The sequence below is a fragment of the Barbus barbus genome, assembly GCF_936440315.1.
Source record: "Barbus barbus genome assembly, chromosome: 50".
NCBI lineage: Eukaryota > Metazoa > Chordata > Actinopteri > Cypriniformes > Cyprinidae > Barbus > Barbus barbus.
This window is the reverse complement of record NC_136728.1, coordinates 16,907,523-16,928,593: the sequence shown is the minus strand read 5'-3', so window position 1 is coordinate 16,928,593 and position 21,071 is coordinate 16,907,523. Positions and strand designations below refer to the sequence as shown.

The window sequence follows — 21,071 nt, the reverse complement described above, 5'->3', positions numbered from 1 at the left end:
AAAAATATACAGAAAAGAGACTTGACCATAGACAGAACTGTGAATGTGCATGTGTCCTATGTACAGATGAAGGTTTGATGGGTTATTTACAGATGTACAGTACCGGGGTGTGTTATGTGTTGTTCAGGTGGGATACGGCCTGGGGGAAAAAACTGTTCTTGTGTCTGGCTGTTCTGGTGCTCAGTGATCTGTAGCGCCGGCCAGAGGGCAACAGTACAAAGAGAGAGTGAGCTGGGTGTGAGGGGTCCAGAGTGACTTTCTTAGCCCTTTTCCTCACTCTGGAGGTGTAAAGTTCTTGGAGGCTGGGCAGAGGGGCACCGATAATTCTCTCAGCAGTCCTAACTGTCCGTTGTAGTCTTCTGATGTCTGTTTTGGTAGCTGAACCAAACCAAACAGTTATAGAAGAACATAGGACAGACTCGATGATTGCAGAGTAGAACTGTTTCAGCAGCTCCTGAGGCAGGTTGAACTTCCTTAGCTGGCGGAGGAAATACAGCCTCTGCTGGGCCTTTTTCGCAATAGAGTCAATGTGATTGTCCCACTTCAGGTCCTGAGAGATGGTGGTGCCCAGGAATCTGAATGACTCTACTGAAGTCACAGTGCTGTTCATGATGGTGAGTGGGGGGAGAGCATGGGGGTTTCTCCTGAAGTCCACTATCATCTCCACAGTTTTGAGCGTGTTCAGCTCCAGGTTGTTAAGACTGCACCAGACAGCCAGCTGCTCAACTTCCTGTCTGTAAGCAGACTCGTCACCGTCCTTGATGAGGCCTATGACTGTAGTGTCGTCCGCAAACTTCAGGAGCTTGACAGAGGGGTCCTTTGATGTGCAGTCATTCGTGTAGAGGGAGAAGAGCAGTGGGGAGAGAACGCAACCCTGAGGGGCGCCAGTGCTGATGGTGAGAGTCCTGGATGTGAGTTTGCCCAGCCTCACTAGCTGCTGCCTGTCTGTCAGGAAGCTGGTGATCCACTGACAGATGGAGGAGGGCACAGAGAGCTGTCTCAGTTTGTCTGAGAGAAGGTCAGGTATGATGGTATTGAAGGCCGAGCTGAAGTCCACAAATAAGATCCTTGCATAATTCCCAGGTTTGTCGAGGTGTTGCAGGATGTAATGCAGTCCCATATTGACAGCGTCATCCACAGACCTGTTTGCTCTATAGGCAAACTGAAGAGGATCCAGCAAGGGTCTAGTGATGTCCTTCAGGTAGGCCAGGACCAGTCTCTCAAGTGACTTCATGACCACAGACGTGAGTGCGACAGGTCTGTAGTCATTAAGTCCAGTGATTTTGGGCTTTTTGGGGACGGGAATGATGGTGGAGCGTTTGAAGCAGCGGGGAACTTCACACAGCTCCAGAGATCTGTTGAAGATTTGTGTAAAGATGGGGGCCAATTGGTCAGCACAGACTTTTAGACAGGCAGGTGAAATACCGTCTGGTCCTGAAGCTTTCCTAGATTTCTGTTTTCTGAAGACCCGGTTCACATCCTCTACACAGACTTTAAACGCAGGTAGAATGGTGGGGGAGGGAGTAAGGGGGGTTGCAGGGGGTGAAGGTGAATGTGTGAAGTGCAGATCAGAGCGGGTGCTGGGTGTCAATCTGGCCTTTTCAAATCTGCAGTAAAACACATTGAGATCGTCAGCCAGTTGTTGATTCTCTGCAGACTGTGGGGGTGGTGACTTGTACATGGTGATGTTCCTCAGACCAGTCCATACCGACGCCGGATCGTTGGCTGAAAGTTCTTTTTTCAACTTCTCAGAGTAGTTCTTTTTAGCTACTCTGATCTCCTTTGTTAGTCTGTTCCTGGCCTGGTTATACAAGATTTTATCCCCACTTCTGTAAGCGTCCTCTTTGGCCTGACGAAGCTGTTTGAGTTTCCCAGTAAACCACGGTTTATCATTATTGAATGATAAGAATGTCCTGGTGGGGATGCATATATCCTCACAGAAACTGATATATGATGTTACAGTCTCTGTGAGTTCATCCAGATCGGTGGCAGCGGCTTCAAAAACAGTCCAATCAGTGAGGTCAAAACAAGCTTTTAAATCTTGCTCTGCTTCATTAGTCCATCTTTTAACAGTTCTTAATACGGGCTTAGAAGATTTGAGTTTTTGCCTATAGGTCGGTATGAGATGAACCAAACAGTGATCAGAGAGCCCCAGAGCTGCCCGTGGGACAGAGTGATATGCATCCTTAATTATTGTGTAACAATGATCCAATATATTACTGTCTCTGGTGGGACATGTAACGTGCTGTCTGTATTTTGCCAGTTCGCGGGAGAGATTTGCTTTATTAAAATCTCCAAGATTGATTAAAAAAGAGTCCGGGTACCTTTGCTCTGTTTCAGATATTTGTTCAGCCAGCTGTTGCATCGCGGCGCTCACGCACGCGTCCGGAGGCACGTACACATTCACGAGAATGAAGGAGGAAAACTCCCGGGGTGAATAGAACGGCTTACAGTTTATGAAGAAGGCCTCCAAATTAGGAGAACACATCTTCTTCAGAGTTGTTACATCTGAACACCAACCTTCATTTATGTAGAAACATAGTCCACCACCTCTCGTTTTCCCCGTTAGCTCCGTGATGCGGTCTGATCTGAACAGCTGATATCCCGGCAAATGAAGCATGTTATCCGGGATGTTTTCACTCAGCCAGGTTTCAGTGAAGCACAATGCAGCAGAGTTTGAAAAGTCCTTATTTGTGTGGGTGAGGAGAAGTAGTTCATCCATTTTGTTAGGAAGGGATCGGAGATTCGCTAGATGAATGCTTGGGAGCGCAGTTCGGAAGCCGCGTTCGCGGAGTTTAACCAGCGCGCCGGCGCGCTTCCCTCTTTTCCGTCTGAGCGCGCGTTTGACTAGGACCGCTGCCCCTCCGACCAAAACATCCAACAAAGCGTCTGAATAATCAAAAACCGGAAAAAAATTGTCCGGTGTGTGTTGCCTTATGTCCAGTAGTTTGTCTCTGGTAAAACTGACAGTAGGAGAATGACTAAACACAGAACAAACAAACAAAAACAACAAAAGTACGGGAGCGTTCCACACCACAGCAGCCATACTCGGCGCCATCTTGAGACAGCAATGTAAATAAAATGTTCCCAGGTCCAGAAACGTAGTAAGGACATTGTTAAAATAGTCCATGTGACATCAGTGGTTGAACTGTAATTTGTCAAAGCTACAAGAATACTTTTTGTGTGTTAAGAAAACAAAAATAATGGCTTTATTTAGCTATTCTTCTCCTCTGCGTCACTGTCCACCACCATTCATAAGAGTACCTTGACCCATGTGTGTGATGCTGCTGATGTAGAATACACATGCGCTATACCTTGTTTATGATCAGAGGAATGTCTATGGAGGGGCAGAAAGCTCATGGATTTCATCAAAAATATCTTAATTCATATTCCAAAGATGAATGAAGGTCTTATGGGGTTTGGAATGACATGAGGGTGAGCAATTAATGACAGAATTTTAATTTTTGGGTGAACTATCCCTTTAACGTTGCTTAATGTATTGAGGCACTTGCTTTGAAGGATCAAAGCACCATAAATAACCTGCTGCATACATATAATTTGATTGTTTGACCGTTAGATGGATAAAAACAGATATAAATGTGAAGTGTAAGTTTAATGTTAAGCAATAGAAAGGTGTTTACTATTTAATATCTCTAACATGACAAATATGGCATTATATGGATTAGGGCAGGTTTGCAGTAGGCAATATTTATAACAAGCAGGGTTTGAGGGAAATTAGGTTCTTTTTTGTCGTGTTTTTGTACAGTAAGCCAAATTCACAATTTTTCATGTTAAGCATTTTAGAATGTGCCTGCCTGTCTACTCTTACTGTCATTTTTTATTAATAATAAAGTATGTCATTAAGTGAAATTATTCAACTGAATATATTAAAGGTAATAAAATAATATAACTTGTATAATAGTTCAAATAATAGCAATCTCTCTTATTTTTTTATTTATGCAGGATGTTATCCAAAATGTCCAGAGGATAAGCCTATTTTTGATGAGCAAAATCAGATCTGTGTGGAGGAATGTACACTAACAACAACACCAGAACCTACGACATCATCTACCACTACACCGACAACTACAACAAAATCTACTACAACAACACCAGAAACTACCACATCATCTACCCCTACACCGACAACTACCACAAAGTCTACTACAAAAGCAGAACCTACCACAACAATACCAGAGCCACCCACACCATCTACCCCAACACCAACAACTACCACAAAGTCTACTACAACAGCAGAACCTACCACATCATCTACCCCAACACAGACAACTACAACAAAATCTACTACAACAACACCAGAACCTACCACAACAACACCAGAAACTACCACATCATCTACCCCTACACCGACAACAACAACAACCATCACATTTTCATCAACATCAACTGAGACTATGACACCGTGCATAATATGTTTGTGGTCTGTCTGGTTTAATGTATATAATCCTAAATTAGAAGGATCGGATGACTTGGAGACTTATGAAAACATTGCAAAAAGGGGAAAAAAGATCTGTGAAGAGCCAGTAGATATCGACTGTAGGGCTGTGGGCCAACCTAACATGACCTTTGAAGATTATATTCATCACACTGGACAAGTCGCCCATTGCAATTATTCATATGGATTGGTGTGTAAGAAAAAAGAACAGACTGCACGCCCCTATAAGTGCTTTGACTATAAAATACGTGTTAAATGTTGTATCCCTTGTTCAAGTACCACATCATCTACTCCTACATCATCAACTACAACACAGTCTACAGCAAAAACACCAGAACCGACCACAACAACACCAGAACCTACCACATCTACCCCTACACCATCAACTACAACACAGTCTACTACAACAAAACCAGAACCTAACACAACAACAGCAGAACCTACCACATCATCTACCTTTACACCGACAACTACCACAAAGTCTACTACAACAGCAGCACCTACAACAACAACCCCAGAGCCACCCACACCATCTACCCCAACTACCACAAAGTCTACAACAGCAGAACCTACCACAACAACACTGAAGCCACCCACACCATCTACCCCAACACCGACAACTACCACAAAGTCTACTACAACAACAGAACCTACCACAACAACACCAGAGCCACCCACACCATCTACCCCAACACCAAAAACTACCACAAAGTCTACTACAACCGCAGAACCTACTACAACACTAAAGCCACCCACAGCATCTACCCCAACACCGACAACTACCACAAAGTCTACTACAACAGCAGAACCTACCACAACAACACCAGAGCCACCCACACCATCTACCCCAACACTGACAACTACCACAAAGTCTACTACACCAGAAGAACCTACCACAAAGTCTACTACAACATCAGAACCTACCACAACAACACCAGAGCCTACCACATTATCTACCTTTACACCGACAACTGCCACAAAATCTACTACAACAGCAGAACCTACCACAACAACACCAAAGCCACCCACACCATCTAGCCCAACACCGACAACAACCACAAAGTCTACTACAACAGCAGAAACTACCACAACAACACCAGAGCCACCCACACCATCTACCCCAACACCGACAACTACCACAAAGTCTACTACAACAGCAGAACCTACCACATCATCTACCCCTACACCGACAACTACCACAAAGTCTACTACAACAGCAGAACCTACCACATCATCTACCCCAACACAGACAACTACAACACAATCTACTACAACAACACCGGAACCTACCACAACAACACCAGAGACTACCACATCATCTACCCCTACACCGACAACAACAACAACCATCAGATTTCCATCAACATCAACTGAGACTATGACACCGTGCATAATATGTTCGTGGTCTGACTGGTTTAATGTATATAATCCTAAATTAGAAGGATCGGATGACTTGGAGACTTATGAAAACATTGCAAAAAGGGGAAAAAAGATCTGTGAAGAGCCAGTAGATATCGTATGTAGGGCTGTGGGCCAACCTAACGTGACCTTTGAAGATTATATTCATCACACTGGACAAGTTGCCCGTTGCAATGTTTCATATGGATTGGTGTGTAAGAAAACAGAACAGAAGGCACGCCCCTATAAGTGCTTTGACTATAAAATACGTGTTAAATGTTGTATCCCTTGTTCAAGTACCACATCATCTACCCCTACACCATCAACTACAACACAGTCTACTACAAAAACACCAGAACCGACCAAAACAACACCAGAACCTACCACATCTACCCCTACACCATCAACTACAACACAGTCTACTACAACAACACCAGAACCTAACACAACAACAGCAGAACCTACCACATCATCTACCTTTACACCGACAACTACCACAAAGTCTACTACAACAGTAGAACCTACCACAACAACACCAGAGCCACCCACACCATCTACCCCAACACCGACAACTACCACAAAGTCTACTACAACAGCAGAACCTACCACAAAAACACCAGAGCCACCCACACCATCTAGCCCAACACCGACAACTACCACAAAGCCTACTACAACAGCAGAACATACCACAACAACACCAGAGCCTACCAAATCATCTACCTTTACACCGACAACTACCACAAAGTCTACTACAACAGCAGAACCTACCACAACAACACCAGAGCCACCCACACCATCTACCCCAACACTGACAACTACCACAAAGTCTACTACACCAGCAGAACCTACCACAAAGTCTACTACAACATCAGAACTTACCACAACAACACCAGAGCCTACCACATTATCTACCTTTACACCGACAACTGCCACAAAATCTACTACAACAGCAGAACCTACCACAACAACACCAAAGCCACCCACACCATCTAGCCCAACACCGACACTAACCACAAAGTCTACTACAACAGCAGAACCTACCACAACAACACCAGAGCCACCCACACCATCTACCCCAACACCGACAACTACCACAAAGTCTACTACAACAGCAGAGCCTACCACAACAACACCAGAGCCACCCACACCATCTACCCCAACACCGACAACTACCACAAAGTCTACAACAGCAGAACCTACCACAACAACACTAAAGCCACCAACACCATCTACCCCAACACCGACACCTACCACAAAGTCTACTACAACAGCAGAACCTACCACAACACCAGAGCCACCCACACCATCTACCCCAACACCAACACCGACAACTACCACAAAGTCTACTACAACTTCAGAACCTACCACAACAACATCAGAGCCACCCACACCATCTACCCCAACACCGACAACTACAACAAAGTCTACAACAACAACAACAGCAGAACCTACCACAACAACACCAGAGCCACCCACACCATCTACCCCAACACCAACACCGACAACTACCACAAAGTCTACTACAACTTCAGAACCTACCACAACACCAGAGCCACCCACACCATCTACCCCAACACCGACAACTACCACAAAGTCTACTACAACAGCAGAACCTACCACAACAACACCAGAGCCACCCACACCATCTACCCCAACACCAACACCGACAACTACCACAAAGTCTACTACAACTTCAGAACCTACCACAACAACATCAGAGCCACCCACACCATCTACCCCAACACCGACAACTACAACAAAGTCTACAACAACAACAACAACAGCAGAACCTACCACATCATCTACCCCTACACCGACAACTACCACAAAGTCAACTACAACAGCAGAACCTACCACATCATCTACCCCAACACAGACAACTACAACACAATCTACTACAACAACACCGGAACCTACCACAACAACACCAGAAACTACCACATCATCTACCCCTACACCGACAACAACAACAACCATCAGATTTCCATCAACATCAACTGAGACTATGACACCGTGCATAATATGTTCGTGGTCTGACTGGTTTAATGTATATAATCCTAAATTAGAAGGATCGGATGACTTGGAGACTTATGAAAACATTGCAAAAAGGGGAAAAAAGATCTGTGAAGAGCCAGTAGATATCGTATGTAGGGCTGTGGGCCAACCTAACGTGACCTTTGAAGATTATATTCATCACACTGGACAAGTTGCCCGTTGCAATGTTTCATATGGATTGGTGTGTAAGAAAACAGAACAGAAGGCACGCCCCTATAAGTGCTTTGACTATAAAATACGTGTTAAATGTTGTATCCCTTGTTCAAGTACCACATCATCTACCCCTACACCATCAACTACAACACAGTCTACTACAAAAACACCAGAACCGACCAAAACAACACCAGAACCTACCACATCTACCCCTACACCATCAACTACAATACAGTCTACTACAACAACACCAGAACCTAACACAACAACAGCAGAACCTACCACATCATCTACCTTTACACCGACAACTACCACAAAGTCTACTACAACAGTAGAACCTACCACAACAACACCAGAGCCACCCACACCATCTACCCCAACACCGACAACTACCACAAAGTCTACTACAACAGCAGAACCTACCACAAAAACACCAGAGCCACCCACACCATCTAGCCCAACACCGACAACTACCACAAAGCCTACTACAACAGCAGAACATACCACAACAACACCAGAGCCTACCACATCATCTACCTTTACACCGGCAACTACCACAAGGTCTACAACAGCAGAACCTACCACAACAACACTAAAGCCACCAACACCATCTACCCCAACACCGACACCTACCACAAAGTCTACTACAACAGCAGAACCTACCACAACACTAGAGCCACCCACACCGACAACTACCACAAAGTCTACTACAACTTCAGAACCTACCACAACAACATCAGAGCCACCCACACCATCTACCCCAACACCGACAACTACAACAAAGTCTACAACAACAACAACAACAACAGAAGAACCTACCACATCATTTACCCCCACACCTACAACCATAACAAAGTCTACTACAACAACTGAAACAATAAGTGTTCAAACGGGAAAACCACCACATACAACAACAACAGCTACACCACAAATTATAATTACAACACCCACACCATCTACCCCTACACCGACAACTACCACAAAGTCTACTACAACAACACCAGAATCTACCACATCATCTACCCCAACACAGACAACTACCACAAAGTCTACTACAATAGCAGAACCTACCACAACACCAGAGCCACCCACACCATCTACCCCAACACCGACAACTACCACAGAGTCTACTACAACAGCAGAACCTACCACAACAACACCAGAGCCACCCACACCATCTACCCCAACACCAACAACTACCACAAAGGCTACTACAACAGCAGAAACTACTACAACAACACTAAAGCCACCCACACCACCTACCCCAACACCGACATCTACCACAAAGTCTACTACAACAGCAGAACCTACCACAACAACACCAGAGCCACCCACACCATCTACCCCAACACCGACAACTACCACAAAGTCTACTACAACAGCAGAACCTACCACAACAACACCAGAGACTACCACATTGTCTACCTTTACACCGACAACTACCACAAAGTCTACTACAACAGCAGAACCTACCACAACAACACCAAAGCCACCCACACCATCTACCCCAACACTGACAACTACCACCAAGTCTACTACAACAGCAGAACCTACCACAACAACACAAGAGCCACCCACACCATCTACCCCAACACCGACACCAACAACTACCACAAAGTCTACTACAACTTCAGAACCTACCACAACAACATCAGAGCCACCCACACCATCTACCCCAACACCGACAACTACAACAAAGTCTACAACATTAAAACCTACGACATTACCTACCCCTACAGTGAAAACTGAATCTGTGGTTTCCAGTACTACACCAACACCTGCTCCTACACCAACTCGACGCTACAACTGTCCCGAATGGGATGCAAACGTACGACTTAATATACTTTCTTATAATTTTTGTTTCAAGGGGTCATGAAATGCAGTTTCAGATTTTTATATTGTTTCTTGAAGTTAATATATAAAGTTTACAAATAAATATTAAAAAAAAATGTATATAGATAGATAGATAGATAGATAGAGTTTTTTGCGAGTGAGATTAATTAATGCGCAATCACATTTAGTCTAGAACTACAGTAACATCATGTTCACAGCACAGACAACAACTCTGTACTTCCGATTTCTCCCAATATGGGGACAGGAGAACTGTCAGTCAATAAATGGGAAAGCAAAGTTTTTGAAAAAGTAACTCAGATATTTTCTTGTAAATTAAAAAGTAACGCGTTACTTTACTAGTTACTTGAAAAAAAGTAATCTGATTACGTAACTTGCGTTACTTGTAATGCGTTACCCCCAACACTGTATGTAATATATATAAATATATATATATATATATATATATATATATATATATATATATATATATTTTTTTTGTTTTTTTTTTTTTTTTTTTTTTTAATACTGGATTCTGATTGGCTGGCAGGTATGCAGTAAAACCGTTTAATGCACAGGTAGTTCCAAGTCAGTTTAATCACCATTCCATATTAATGTGCTGCTTTAATTGATGCACACAAACACACACACACACACAGAGAGAGAGGGAGGGAGGGAAGGGAGGGGGGAGGGGGGGGGGGGGGGGGGGTCAGAGATCAATGCTGTCAACGCTGCCCCGTGACTTTTATTAATAAAATAGCCTAGATACTAGATCGCTACATTATATTCCTCAGCAGGGAGGTGGTAAACTTGCTGTTTTTGAAGTAACTAAACACGGCTTGATTGTTTGTAGAAAGACGCACTGACTCAGGTAACACACACACAGTTGTATCTCTCTCTGTCTCTCTCGATCGATAATTAATTAAAATAAATGCTATAATTAATTAAAATAAATGTGATCTTACTGCACTTTTTCATCTCTATGTCTGATTTGAAGCGGGAAGAATGTGCTAACGAGCCGTAACTGATGAAAATAACAATAATTTTTACCCTTCCGGTCAAATATTGCGCTGAAAAGAGCAATACCAGCTTTAACTTGTCTATAACTTGGCAAATGACCATGGAATAAGGGGGATAATCAACGGCTGGCTGTGCATTAAAGGGGATTCACCCAATCTCATGTTAATCTTGAGTACCTATAGAGTAGTAGTGCATCCTTCATATCTCCAAAAAGTCTTTAGTTTTATCATATTAATAAAAGAAAGATACAGCTCTACGATTCTCTCCGGAAAAAGCCGAGCTCCTGGAGGCGCACCGTGTGGGCGGAGCTAAAGAGTGAAGAGCACTTGCGCCGATGGCCAACATTTGATGCTGTTTCACTTACCATCTGCAGTTCTGAATCATGACCGGGATCTTTTATAGCTGGAACTGCTCCATCTCTCAGTATTACACAATGTGCAAATCCAGCGTTGAACTGGGCCTTGTTTATAAAACTTTCGTCGACAAAACACTTGAGAAACTCCATTGCTGCCCTGGAAAAACAAACTGTATCCACTGTTCACGTAATGGTGGGTTCTTTTGGGAAGCTGAACAAGGTTATCTTTCCCTCACAACCAAAAACACACTTCTTTAGAGACATTCTTCCCAAGCGAGTTCTATGCAGCAGTGCAGTCGAATGAAACTCATTGATGGGCACGCTCTCTCTCGCGCGCGCTGTTAGATGCGTGCATGGGCGCGTTCTTCCGGGAGAAATGCCCATATAAGGAGTTCCACCGTTGTTTACGTCAGCAAGAACCAGATAGAAAAAAACTCTCCGAAACGTGTACGAACCCGGAAGTGAGATTTTTGGCACAGAAATACTCTGTTATATGTCTAAATTGTTTTTTGAAACTTTGTCCATGCTAGCATGAGAATCCAAGTCTTTAACAGTGTAAACAACTCTGAATGCATGAAACCGCATTGTACTGTTGGCATGTTTAGAATGGTTCACTGAATAGTCTGTTGTGAAATGTGAAGAAAAACAATAACATTTTCTTTCATTCGTTGAGGCACATCATAAAAAAATTAAAAATAAATAAAAATTCAGCCATGCATTTTTAATGTGCAGATCTTTAGGAGGGCTATGCAAAGTTTTTGGAAGTACAGTTTCTTTACATCCACTGACAGAACATCTGAGTTAGTTCATAGTTCTGAAACGAATTATTGTAGAGCAGGGGTATGCAACGTCGGTCCTGGAGTGCCGATATACTGCAGAGTTTAGCTCCAACCCTGAAAAAACCTCACCTGCCTGTAGCCCTAGTAATTCTGAAGACCTTGATTAGCTTGTTCGGGTGTGTCTGATTAGGGTTGGAGCTAAACTCTACAGGACAGCGGCACTCCAGGACCGATGTTGCCTACCCCTGTTGTAGAGTAACCTCTTATATGTCTTAATATCAAGAACATTTTGATTCTTCATTTCATGAGCCCTTCAAATATATGTGGTGTATTTATTTTTATTTTATTTTTTTTACAGGAGTAATGTATTATTATAAGTGTCTATGGTGCCATTTTAATATTCCAAGGAAATAACATACACTACATTTCAATTTTACATGTATCAGTCTTTCTAATTCTTGTACTTTTTTCTTTATCACCAGACAAATGAGATCTTCTACTTGTGTAAATGCTTAATGGCGAGGTGCATAGAAGACAACGCCATTGAAATTATCCCAATTCAATGCCCTCCACTGCAGACCATCACCTGTGAAAATGGCAAAAAACCAGTGCTCGTCTATGATGAGCATGGCTGCTGCCAATATTATGCATGTGACTGTGAGTAAACTGGTATTCACAATATGCTTTATTTGAACTGTTATGCTTTCATGGTTTCAAAGGTGCTTGAATTTTGAATGTGTTCCTTTTAAAATTACTATAATTTAACTTTTTAAATGAAAACATTGCAGTTATGATCTGTGATTTTCTGGCGTCTCATTGAATCTCTTTGTTTTAATGCTGCGCAAGAAAATAAAATGGTCTCTGTCACAGGTTAAATAACAAAGTGGTTATGATAAAATGTTCTTCAAATGTCAATTGCTATTTTCAACAATCAATGTACATAGGATCAGATTTACTAAACAGGTCAAAATAACATTAGACCACAATCCTATAAAAGCACAAATGGGAGTGTAAGGTTGTGGCTGATCTACTGCACAAATTAAATAACACAGAAGCAGCCAGCTCATTTCCATACTGACAATGCAATATAGGAAGTGGAACACAAAATAAAAATTATGTGGCTTGGTAATCGATATATTCAGATAACATTGTCATTCCAAATAAATTAACACAAGTGGAGAAAATTGTCTTACTTCTACCATAAGCTCTATCTTCTTTGTGATGTCTCCTCCTAGCAGCAACTATTGCAGCCATGTCAAGCACAAAATGGATTAAGATATTTTTTGGAGGGCACAATTATTAAATAATGGCACAAATACCAGTAATTTGACTTCCGCAAACCTTAGTAAATCATGCATGATTCATTTAAATACTCTTCTCTCAGAAATTTTGCATCTGAAAGGAAAACTCCTACAAATGCACATGCAATAAGATCAGCTGCAAAAATTCCTGTCCACACATTTCATTGCTTATTTTTCACTGCATTTCATTAGTAAAAAGGCTGTAATTTTTTAACTGCAAAAAGAGGGTTTGCCTGGAACAAGCTATAAGTAAATATGGCCCTTAGTGTTTACCAAAGTCCAGTAGCTTGTTCAGTTCAAATAATTGAATACTGTTTTTTTTATTGTTCACCCTCTCCTAATCATAGGCTTTTGTGAAGGCTGGGGTGACCCGCATTACAGCACATTTGATGGATACTTCTACAGTTATCAAGGAAACTGCACTTATGTATTAATGGAGGAAATCAGGCCTCAATTCCATTTGAAGATCTACATCGACAGTGTCTACTGTGACCCTGTTGAGCGTGTATCCTGTCCCAGATCTATAATTGTGTCTTACAACAAACTAGTCATAACACTCTCAAATCACAATCTCATAGGAGGTGCAGACCTAGAGGTGAGACTTTCTAGATTTGGAATGAATAACATGTTTTGTCTGCTTTACCAAGTATCCTAAAATTCTCATGTCATAACAGGCTTTTGAGAACAACGTAAAGGTACAACTACCATATGCTCGTAATGGTGTAAGAGTTATAAGCTCAGGCCTAGACTTGATCCTGAGTATTCCACTGCTGGGTGTTAACATAACATTTGGAGCCACTGGATTTGGCGTCAGTCTGCCATTCCAGCATTTTGGAAACAACACACAAGGTCACTGTGGTAAGTCAGCCACCCCCCTTTTTCTGTATGGATGGTTAAATCACAGTGTGGATGGTATACGAGGGATTTGTTTTTATGCATTGCCCATCTAAATTACTCCAAATTAATTTTGACTAAGGAACATGCAACAACAACCAGGCTGATGACTGCATGATCCCTGGAGGGATCTTGGTGGACGACTGTGCAGCCATGGCAGATTACTGGCCAGCCAGTGGTGTGAACGGTGAAATTTGCACTCCACCTACCGTTGGGGGTAACAAACCTACATCTAAGCCATGCCCAGTTCATCCTGACTGCAACCTCCTTGATAGCGAGTGAGTGGATTCTGTGTGGTGTTTTTATTATAAATTTCAATACAAGGAGCTTCCAAAGTGATATTTACTACCTCTGTCTTTCTCAGGGTGTTCAAAGCATGCCATTCCCATCTGTCCCCCAAAAACTTCATTTTAGCATGTGAATATGACAGTTGTCATATGAGCAACCCTGCCATGGTGTGTCCCAGTCTGCAGACTTACGCAAGGGCTTGCTCTCAATTAGGGATTTGCATACACTGGAGGAACTACACTAAACTTTGCAGTAAGTTGCATTTTATTAATCTTTATATCATGCTGCTTCTTTAGGTTTTTCCAAAACCCTTAACTTTCTGTTGTACATTTCTGACTTTAAATTTCTTTTTTATATGAGATTTTCTTTGTGGTCTCAGACTTTTGGATGTTTAAAGATTATTGTGTGTAAATGTTGTATTTGTCTTTTCTTCCCCAGATATTGAATGTACAGCAGATAAAGTCTTCAATCCTTGTGGTCCAGCTGAGCCACCAACCTGTGCTGATATGTATGCCCATTTATCCAAATTTTTAAATAATTTAGACATTTTAGAATATAAAAGTTTAGATGTTTATTGGAATGAATCTCAGGTGATATGTGTAATAAAAAAGGTAAATACTTTGCAGACCTGAACAGAACACCATTAAAGTGCCCACAGAGGGCTGCTTCTGTCCTGAGGGCTCATTGCTCTTCAACAAGGCGTCAAGAGTCTGTGTGAACAAATGCGGTGAGCAGCCTTCGAGTCAAGTTTATGTGCATGTATATTGAGATGTACAAAAAAGTGTGCCTTTCTGTGTCATCCTGCATATCTTAGCTGCTTTTCAAGAACATATCTGTCTAATTTTGTTCTTCCCTTTTTGTTTTTAGGATGCTTGGATGCCTCTGGAACACCACATGAGGTATGGCAGTGTTTAACAGTTTTAATTTAGCTGTTTGCTCAATACTAGAATTTTATAGTTCTTAAACTTCAAGTTATTTCCATAACTTTTAACTGAATTCTCTTGATATTTTGTGGCAGTTTGATGAAGTTTTCGAATACAACTGTGAGGAGTGTATCTGTGATAAGGCCAGCAAATCTGTGATCTGTAAGCCCAAGAAGTGTCCTGATGTGAACCCTGCGAACTGCACTGAGCCCGGCTTTGTGCTGGTCAATGTCACCGATCCTTCAGACCCATGCTGCAACAAACAAGTTTGCAGTAAGTTAATGCAGTTTTTTTTCTTTTTTTTCAAGAGTACAGTTTTTTGGTTTGGGTTCACATCTTCCTTTTGATTTGTGTGATGTAGATTGCGATGCCAACATGTGCCCACCTATGGATACGAAGTGTGCAGTTGGATATGCACTAGTCTTGGAAGTGCCTGATGGAAAATGCTGTCCAGTAATCAAATGCGGTATTGCTATTATTCACACTTCAGTTCATTTTTGTGACATTTGTATGCTTATTCTTGTCTCAGATTGTGTCTGTAATATCATTCTTTATAGTTTTGTTTTGTTGTTTGCCTCCTCAGAGCCAAAGAAAGTGTGCGTCCACAAAAATATGGAATATGCGGTAATTAAAATGACTGTTATAGTACTTTTTTTAAATCAAACATTTCTGATTTTTTTTTAACTAATAATTAGTGCTGTCAAACAATTAATCGCGATTAATCACATGCAAAATAAAAGTTTTTGTTTACATAATATATGTATGTGTACTTTGTTTATTTATTATGTAAATGTCAATACACACACAAAGTATATATTTTGAAAAAAATTACATGTATATACATTTATATATTTATATTATTGTATTTTATATTATATATAAATATATTTAATATGTAAACATAACATATTTTTCTTAAATATGTACATGCATGTGTGTGTATTTATATATATATATATATATATATATATATATATATATATATATATATATATATATAACAAATATACACAGTATACACTCATATAGTATGCAAACAAAAACTTTTATTTTGGATGCGATTATCTCGATGAATCATTTGACAGCACTAGTAATAATTAAGCTTTACACGCTCATCTCTCCCATTACTTCCCCCAGCCTGGTACCAATGTCCCCGTTGTTGACTGTCAGGAATGCAGCTGTACGTGGGACGTGGATCCTAAAACGCAGTTCTTCAGGATCAAATGTGGATTTGTGCAGTGCAATGAGAAATGTGATCCTGTAAGTTGCATGACAAGCTTCTGATCAGCTTGTCTCAGAACTGAGTGTAATTTCATCGACTTCATTTAATGTTTATTGTTTTCCCAGGGTTATGCATATGTTGATACGAACTCTGTCGACTGCTGTGGAAAGTGTGTGCAATCTCACTGCATTGTCAGTGTCAATGGGGTCGATCATATAATGAAGGTAAGGTCAAATGTCAAAAGTTCAGTTGTCTTGATGTGTGGAATATTCAGGTTAAATGGAACTTGAATTAACATGGGCCAGATTTACTAAACAGGACAAATTAGCATTAGAGCGCAATTCCATAAAGGCGCCAATGGGAGGGGCAACTTCTGCGGGTTATTTACTAACAATGCACATTAAAGAACAAAGACACAACCTATTCTGACTTATTTTGAGTCAAATCAACTGACAATAAGTCTGACTAACTGAAATAAACCTGGCTTATTTGGTAAACTTGTTTTGTGAAACAAACGTTTGTAAATTGTTTTGCGTGATTCATTTTTATTCTCTCCTCCCATAAATTTTTAATCTGAAAGGAAACTCCTACAAATGCATATTCAATAAGGTCAGGCACATTTTGTGTGAGGAACAGATCCAAATTTAAGCCAGTATTACTTGAAAATCTCATTCCTCCTAACAAACCTAACATTTTTGCAATGAATTTGACCTTGTTCTCTTTTTGTTTGTAGGAAGGAGAGACTTTGCCCACTACAAATCAGGGCTGTGACAGAATCACGTGTACTAAAGTTAATGGACAGTTCATCACCAACAAATACACAGTCCAGTGTCCTCCTTTCAACATTTCCAACTGCCAGCCTGTCAGTACTTCATATATCATACAAACACACATTTACACATTATACTGACTGATCATGGTGATTAAATCACATTGATGATATTCTGCCTTTGTGATTCGCTCTACAGGGCACCGTCCAACTGTCACCTGATGGCTGCTGCCATGTTTGTGAGTATTTTTTTTTTTTTAAAGAAAACGATGTGAATATTGGTTGATTTGAGTCAATTATTAATGTGTCTATGTGCGTTCAATTGCCTGTGTTTGAAGGTGTGGACCAAATTAAGGGATGTCAAGTACAGACTGTTCGTGATTACATAAATCACAATGACTGTCAGTCAGAGAAGAAAATGGACCTGACATTTTGTGGTGGAGACTGTACTAGTTTTAGCAGGCGAGTAGACACAGACTCTGTAACTTAAATAGACTGGTTTGAAATGGTTTACATGTGTTTTTCTCTCTTTCTCACATTTGTAGGTACACTGAACCTGGATTGTCCTCTTGTACCTGTTGCCAGGCCACTCGTGCAAGTAATCGCACAGTGAATCTTGGTTGCGTAAATGGACGCATAGTGACCTACACATACATCCATGTTGAGGAGTGCGCCTGTAGCAGAACTAACTGTCATAGAGCGGGAGTGGACCAAGCACTCATTGAAGACAGCCAAAGAAAACGCAGCTTAGGACTTCAGTGACCAGCAGCAGTAAATCATCCATACGAAGACACTGAAATATGAATTATTTGAGAAACTTTGTTTGGAAATTAATTTAAATTGCACATGCTTTAACATTTCTAAATCTTTATCTATAGGTCTCTTTTTTTCTTTTCTTAAAAATGCATACTATTGTGCTTGTGTTTGAAATTAAAAGCAATAAAAAAGCATCTTAAACCTAAACGCATTCATATTGAGTCTTGCACTGAGAACATTTTTATATTTTGTTTATGATCACATATTTATATATACATATATAATGTTATTTACACCATTTGGCCATAACCTTGGTGTCATTAGTGCCATGATCTACTTTTTGAGCTACAGAAATGGTATAAAAGTGAATAGCCAAATAATGTAGTCAGTAGGTTCAAATCATATTTTACTAGCAGCGAAATTGCATGATACAATTTAATTGCTTTAAAATGTTACGATCATCAAATAATTCAAAACTTTGAGATCACAAGCGTGTCCTTGCTGAAATTATCAAGTGCATCTATTTGTTTTTGTATGTAGGTTTATGGACAGTCATGCGACAGTTTGTCCACTGTCATTGCACGACAGGTTTGCTCTTTCAGTAATAAAAACAATAATCTTCAGTTACTGACATCTCATGTAATATGATTTGTCATCATGTTAACTTTGCTATCCTGTTGTTAAAAGAGTAGCTTTCACTATGAAAATGTCAGAATCCCTCCTAAACTTTAGCAGTAGATTAAAGATCCTGTATTTAAAAAATATTAATCATGAAAAAAGTAATATGCCATATCTGAAACTTGTACTGACAGGATGACTAATACATCCTACAAGACCGGAATTAAAATAGAGCGAAGTTAATCAAGGATCAAAATCTCTAACAAACATAAATAGGTTGTCTTTTGGGAGGTAAATCATGTGTAAATACACTTAATGTAATAACTGTAATGGCTACACTCTTAAAAATAAAGATGCTTAAAAGGTTCTTCACAGCAATAGAAGAACAATTTTGGTTCCACAAAGAATCATTCAGTCAAAGGTTCTTAAAATAACCATCTTGTTCTTACCTTTTTAAAATCTGAAGAGCTTTCTTTTGCCACAAAGAACTTTTTGTGACACAGAAAGGTTCCTCAGATGTTCAAGGTTCTTTATGGAACCATTTAGACATAAAGGTTCTTCTATGGCATCGTGAAGCTCCTTTATTTTTAAGAGCGTATGTGATGCATCTAAGTTCTTTGATAATACCAGACCTTTCTTAAGCACTGTGTCTTCGCACACAATGCAACAGAAACAAGGAACAGGGATGAAACAGGATATGAATTTAACACGAGATTCGATAATTATACAGAAAGCATTAGAAAAGCAACAGTGGATCAACTGGTTGTTCTACTTATCTTACATGGTATTGCATTCAATCAGAAATATCTCATATATTTAAATATTGACTTTCGGTGGAAGTCTATCAAGTGGTCTATCAACTATGGAGGGACGCCGTGGTGCAGTAGGAGAAATGAGGCCTATGATCTCATTTATCAATCAGAAATTTGATCAGATGAAATCCTAAAGTTAATGTATTTGATCCGATGCTAAAAATGGCAAACAAAACAGGAATTATAAAGGCAGCAAGTTATGTATTTTTATGTGTAAGCCAATGGAAATGTATGTGCACATGTACCACTGTATGCCAGTGCATGCTGACTCGATTTACAGTAATACAGTATAGATTTCAAAAGTCAAGCAGTACTGGACAATTTCACTTTTTATATAAAATTGCTTTTGTGTGTTTGTGGCATTCCAGACAGCATGATAGTGTTGTTCTGCGACATGCAACGGTTGATCCTGCTTTGGCTTTGTATGAAATCATTTTAATTTGTAGAGTGAAATATAGACAAAATAACTGGTAATATTGTGTCTTACTGCATAACAGGGTCTTTTTACAGTAAATATAAATACCTTGCTGACCCAGAACAGTTACTGAAAAGGTAGATATTTATTGCATAGTTTACTTTGCATTATACTGTGCAACTATGTTTAGTTGGAAATGTTGTATTACAAATTTATTAAATGTTTAATTTAGGTTCCAATACAATAGTATATAAACTGAGAAAGTTTAGTAGACTGAATTTAGCATTTGAGGCATAGATGATGATATTCAAAGAAGATTAAGTCAAGCAATCCAGGTGTCTGACATTAACCTTTTGTCTTTATGCACCTCCTGAACAGTGTCATTGTCCCAAGTTAAGATATGATAATGTGAAGGTATGGGTGATACTGTCAGGCTGATTGGATTAGCACCTATGCATTTGAATCACACTGTTATGCTGATGATGTCAGGGCTGGGGAAATTCTGGTTATGGGCCGATTGCTGTACTGCATTTGCATGCTTTGTTTAGATTGTCTCCACCTCTATGTATCCCTCCCCCTCGAAAGGTATAAACTCTACTGTGCTGAGATATAGTCAGACTTGGATGACTACAGCGACGCACAGAGAGTTCTCAATAAAGAGTAACTTCTGCTTGAAAGATATCCCAACATCTCCTGGTATCTGCTTTGACGATGGAAAAGTTTCCAACAGAAATAATAACACAATTATTATTTCTCCCCACCAAAGTTTGCATAAGCATTGTTTAAACTCAAATAAAATTATATTTAATTATATTAAATATTAATTTGATTAAAAGATAGAATCCCATTGTAATGCATAATATAGGTTCCACCCTGTGATCTCTAATTACATTCTTCCAATGAAATCTAATATTCACTATAAAAGATCAAGTTCTGGCAGATAGCTTACATTAGCTCTTGAGGATGGATGTTATCTCCATGGGGACTGTGAGGATGTCCCAGATATGGATGCTGAGATGGGTCGTCC

General features: G+C 40.3%; 1 protein-coding gene across 1 annotated transcript; it reads left to right on the top strand.

The window, feature by feature from the left end:
* Nucleotides 1-4,030: 4,030 nt before the first annotated feature.
* LOC306867924 (intestinal mucin-like protein) lies at nt 4,031-18,403 on the top strand (the record flags this gene model as incomplete). The annotated part of the gene is made up of 19 exons (XM_079413877.1): nt 4,031-4,159; nt 4,733-4,852; nt 6,152-6,271; nt 8,177-8,296; nt 12,529-12,703; nt 13,695-13,942; nt 14,022-14,205; nt 14,324-14,458; nt 14,968-15,037; nt 15,156-15,256; nt 15,397-15,428; nt 15,548-15,725; nt 15,814-15,905; nt 16,590-16,712; nt 16,800-16,898; nt 17,408-17,536; nt 17,643-17,682; nt 17,782-17,905; nt 17,989-18,403. 19 exons carry the CDS (start codon nt 4,031-4,033, stop codon nt 18,203-18,205), a joined length of 2,436 nt encoding a protein of 811 aa, XP_079270003.1. The 3' UTR covers nt 18,206-18,403.
* Nucleotides 18,404-21,071: the final 2,668 nt, after the last annotated feature.